Source organism: Nicotiana sylvestris, chromosome 6, assembly GCF_000393655.2.
Source record: "Nicotiana sylvestris chromosome 6, ASM39365v2, whole genome shotgun sequence".
Classification (NCBI taxonomy): domain Eukaryota; kingdom Viridiplantae; phylum Streptophyta; class Magnoliopsida; order Solanales; family Solanaceae; genus Nicotiana; species Nicotiana sylvestris.
The window spans coordinates 83968236-83973367 of record NC_091062.1 but is presented as its reverse complement, the minus strand read 5'-3'; the positions used below and the strand labels follow the sequence as shown (position 1 = coordinate 83973367).

Genomic DNA, 5132 nt, shown 5'->3' with positions numbered 1-5132 from the left:
AAATATTGATGGGTTGAGAGAGTTGATCCTTGAGGAGGCTCACATTTTGCGTTATTCTATTCACGCATGTGTCACGAAGATATACCGTGACTTGAAATGTCACTATTGGTGGCAGAGAATGAAGAAAAATATTGTTACTTATGTATCTCGGTGTTTGAATGGTCAACAGGTGAAGTACGAGCATCAGAAACCGAGTGGGTTGACTCAGAGATTGGAGATACCCGAGTGAAGGTGGGAGTGCATCATTATGGATTTTATGGTAGGCTTACCACGTCCCTTGAGGATATACTCCCTCTGTTCCAGTTTATATGAACCTATTTCCTTTTTGGTCTGTTCCAAAAAGAATGACCCCTTTTCTAAATTTGGTAACAATTGAGCTTAAACTTACAATTCTACCCTTAATGAGAAGCTTTAATAACTACACAAATACTCTAGGCCCTTTTTTAACTTGTTTAGGATCACAAATTCCAAAATTCTTTATTTTTTTCTTAAACTCCGTGCTCAGTCAAACAGGTTCACACAAATTGGAACGAAGGGAGTATGACATAGTCTGGGTTATTATGATAGGTTGACTAATTCCGCACTCCATTTCAGTGATGACTTTCTATTCTTCACACCCGTTGGCTTATATTTACATCTAGGAGATTATCCACTTGCACAATGTGCCCATTTCCATAATTTCTGACTGAGTCACGTAGTTCATATCACATTTTGGAGAGCTGTGTAGTGGGAGTTGGAACGTGGATCGAGCTAAATACCGCATTTCATCCTCAAACGGACGGGCTACCCAAGCGCAATATTCAGATCTTGGAGGACATGTTATGTGTCGGTGTTATTGATTTCGAAGGTTCATGAGATCAGTTTCTACGCTCACAGAGTTTGTCTACATCAAGAGTTATCAGTCGATTATTTAGATGGCTCCATACGAGGCTTTTTATGGGAGGAGATGTCGTTCACTGAATAGTTGGTTTGAGCTCGGACAAGATAGATTGTTGGGCACTGATTTGGTCCGTGATGCTACGGAAAAAGTTAATGTGATTTAGGAGCAACTTTGTACAACTACAGAAGAGTTATGCGGACCGGAAGGTTCGAGATGTGGCTTTTATGGTGGGTGAGAAGGTTCTTCTCTGAGTGACGCCTATGAAAGGCATGATGCAATTTAGGACGAAGGGGAAGTTGAGCCCGAGGTTTAATGGCCCATTTGCAATCTTGGAAAAAGTTGGGGAGGTTGCTTACATGCTTGCATTGCCTCTTATCCTAGCAGGGGTACATCCGGTATTTCATATTTCCATGCTTCGGAAGTACCATGAGGATAGATCACATGTTTTGGACTTCAACACGGTGCAACTTGATAAAAATTTGACCTATGAGGAAGAGCTGGTGGCTATTCTAGACCGACAAGTTCGTAAGTTGAGATCTAAGAGTTTCCTTCTGTTAAAGTGCAATAGAGAGGTCAGTCGATTGAGGAGGCTACGTGAGAGTCCGAATCCGATATGCGGAGTAAATACCCCCACCTTTTTATCAGTCTAGGTACTTTTCTATGTTCGTTTGACGACGAGCGTCTCTTTTAGAGGTGGAGAATGTAATGACCCGATAGCTCATTTTGAGTACTAGCCTTTATTTTCGTATTTTGAGACCTCTCATAGCTTCATTTGATGTTTATTTATTTGTGTGCACGGTCCGTGTTATTTTTTCCAAAGTTTTTATGTAAAATTTTGAAGAAAAAGTAATTTTTGACTTAAAATGAGGCTAGAGTTGACCATAGTCAATACTTTTTATGAACGATCCAAGATTGGTATTTTGATGATTTCAGTAGGTTCGTATGATATTTTTGAACTTGTACGCATGTTCGGTTGGGGTCTAGGGTGACCCGAGTGTATTTCGACACGTTATGTGAGAAATTATGAAAATGAGTTTTAAAGTTGAAATTCTTGAGTTTTGATGATTGATTTTTGTTATTTGATGTTTTTTTTGATGATTCGAGGTAGCCAATAAATTTGTAGGATGTTATTACACTTGTGTGCATGTTTGCTTTGGAGATCGAGGGGCTTAGTTAAGTTTCGGGTAAGTATTGGAGAATTGGGAACTGCTGGTGCAACACTTTGCTGGTGCAAGAGTCGCATTTGCAATGAAGTGTCCTGAGACTCAGCTTCGCACTTGCGAAGCATTGGTGCGCATTTGCTAAAAAGGGCCCCTAGCATTTGCGACTTTACTGGGCCTGATGCACTGATCGCATTTGCGGACATCACATTTGTGAGTTAGTGTTCGCAAATGCGACATCTACGAACTATTGTTCACAAATGCGACATCTGCAGTTCGGTAAAAGAGGGGAAAATTAGGACATAGCTTATTTTACACCATTTTTCAACCATAAGCTCTCTAGAGGCGATTTTTGAAGAATGTTTTCTTCCCAAATTTATTTGTAAGCATCTTTAATTAGTTTTTAATCAATTTCAATTACTTTTCATCAGGTTTTAACATCAAATCTAAAAATTACATGGTAGAAATAGGGGTTTTGGGTAAAATTTAAGAATTTTGTAAAATAAAGATTTAGACTTCAAATTGAGGTCGGATTTCAAAACAAATTACATAACGGGGCTTAGAGGTGAATGTGTAATCGAATTTTGGCCCGAATCTTAGGTTTTGATCAACAGGCTAGGGGTTGACTTTTGTTGACTTTTTAAATTTTGCTAAAGATTGAACATTTTTCTTTCGTGGGTAGATTCTAAAACTTATTTTGGATTATTTGAATGATATTTGGCTAGATTCGGTTGGTTTGGAGAGTTGTTTTAAAGGAAAAGTCGTGGTTTGTTAATTTGATTGCGGAAAGAGGTAAGTGTCATGTTTAACTTTGATTTGAGAGAATTAGGACTTGTTAGTCTATTTTCTACGAGAATTATATGTGAGAATGGTGTATATGCGAGGTGACGAGTGTATATGTGTTTTCATGGGTTAAAGCATGCGGGAAGGGTTATTTACCTTCACGACATTGGTTATGCCATGTGATGTCTCGTTATTTGCCTTGATTGCTAAATGTCATTAACTGTTAATTATACCTTATTTGTTATTTGTCATTCAAGTATTACTTGTTCTTGTTACTTATTCCTTGATCTATTTGCTTAGCTGCTATATGTTTTCACCTGTACTGGTTGGATATTTTCACTATTTCATGTCTTTACTTGCCTTTATTGTCCTTGCTTGTTTCACTTTATTGCATTATGTCCAATTGTGTGAGTCCTTTAGCTATTCTTGTGTTAATGAGTTTTTGGTACCTTTTGTGTTGGGATTAAGTTATTGGTTGTGTTAGAGTTGTTCATTTTGATGAGTTGATATTGGAATAAGTTGTGCACCGTAACAGTATTAGAATGAATTGATATGGGTGTAATTTATTAATGTAATTGATGTGTATTTTATTAATATTATCTTACTATAGTAATTTTTTATTAGTTTACTTAAAAATGCGGATATCACCTATCTATAATTCTGCGTACGGCCCTCTGCTAGTGGATTGGATATGCATGACAATATTGAGCATTATTGTCCAACCTTCACACATAAAAATGTCCAAGATAATCACCAACGATAATTTTAAAATTTGGTTTACACATCTTTGTAAGATATGAAAAAGCTTTCCTGAAACCGGAGAAGGCTATATACATAAACAGTGGCAGGGCAACAATTGAATAAAGGAACTATGGCAGGATAATAATTGAAAAGGAACTATTTGTGCACACTTTTTAAGACCTAGTGGAGACCCAATAATGCAGTAAAAATGTAAAACAAAGGAAAAGGAAAGAGGATATGTATGGTGAAGACAGTCGTCAGCACCACACTATAGGCTAACGTGGAATTGTCGATACCTCACCTAAATGGAGAATGATACACGACTATACGTATAAATAAAGGGTGGGAAGATAAACAACAGTTCAATGGGAGAATTAAAAATAAGGAAACACTAGAAAAATCAAACACAGATAGAAGTCGCATTACCATGTTCAAATTAACGAACACAAGCAAGATTGCATTAGAGAAGTAGAACATTAATTATTGGAAAGTGGAGTAATAAAAGCAGGATTAGAAAGTCTTCTTGAACATAACCCTAAATGGAGTGTCACTGAGAGCCATAAACCTGACTCCATCCTTAGTACTGTATATACCGACATCTTTGCAAATAACCTTGCAAATCTTGCACACACTTGGACAGAACACAAACTTATAATCCGTCCCAAGTTTCTCAATCTTGAACCAACTGCTCAATGTTTGAGGCCCTGGGTTCCCTTCAACTCCACCAGTTACCATGAAGTATTGCTTCAACTTGTCATCATAGGTCCCAAGTTTCCAGATAGTCTCTCTAGCACAAATAGTTGGAGTAAAAAACCTGACATTAAGATCAGTTGAAAGACGAACAACACCTTTTTTGGCATCAAAAGGTGTGAAAACCACAGGCAAGCCTTGTTGTACTTCATCGACTTCTTGAATAATGTCTCTGGGACAAGTATTATTTTGTTTAACGTTGGAAGGGTAAAGTCCGCCTCCTCTACCTCGGATCACCGGCAGCACGAAATAGTTGAGACCCACTTGTACTTTGTCTCCATTGATGTCCAGAACTGGAGATGGCGATGAACCTGCTAACAACCTTGAGGGATTGGGTACACACAGGGCTAAAGGGATAATTGAAAGTGAAACTAGTAGCAACAGGGTGTTCATTTTCTTAATTTCTAGAAATTGACATGAGTTTCCGGGCAAGTGGATGTCAATTTATAGAGGGATAAAGGTGTTTTTTTTTTTTTTGCGCACGTGGGTGATCTCAAATCTCCATGCTCGTTTATTTTTATGAGGTACTAGACGGTGACGGGTATATAATTTAAGTGAATTTATTTGACAGAATATGACGACTTCTTAAATTTATCATATAAATATGCTATAATATTTTGTGTCGCTAGTTGAAAGACTTTGTAATTGTATATTTAAATATGTAACAACATTTGTAAGATTAAGATTTAAAATAAAATAGGGTCACATAAACCTTGAATGGAGGGTGTAATTTATATGTTGAGTTCTAATATATACATATAGACCAATTCAAAGGTAAAATATTCAGTTGAATTCATGCCGCAATGTAATTTGCCACT

The 5132-nt window shown here is 37.2% G+C and overlaps 1 protein-coding gene across 1 annotated transcript; it reads right to left on the bottom strand.

Annotated features, from left to right (window-relative positions):
• Nucleotides 1-3960: 3960 nt before the first annotated feature.
• Nucleotides 3961-4745, bottom strand: LOC104248956 (kunitz trypsin inhibitor 5-like). Its single transcript, XM_009805312.2, has one exon. The coding sequence runs from the start codon at nucleotides 4705-4707 to the stop codon at nucleotides 4075-4077; it is 633 nt and encodes a 210-aa protein (XP_009803614.1). The 5' UTR covers nucleotides 4708-4745; the 3' UTR covers nucleotides 3961-4074.
• Nucleotides 4746-5132: the final 387 nt, after the last annotated feature.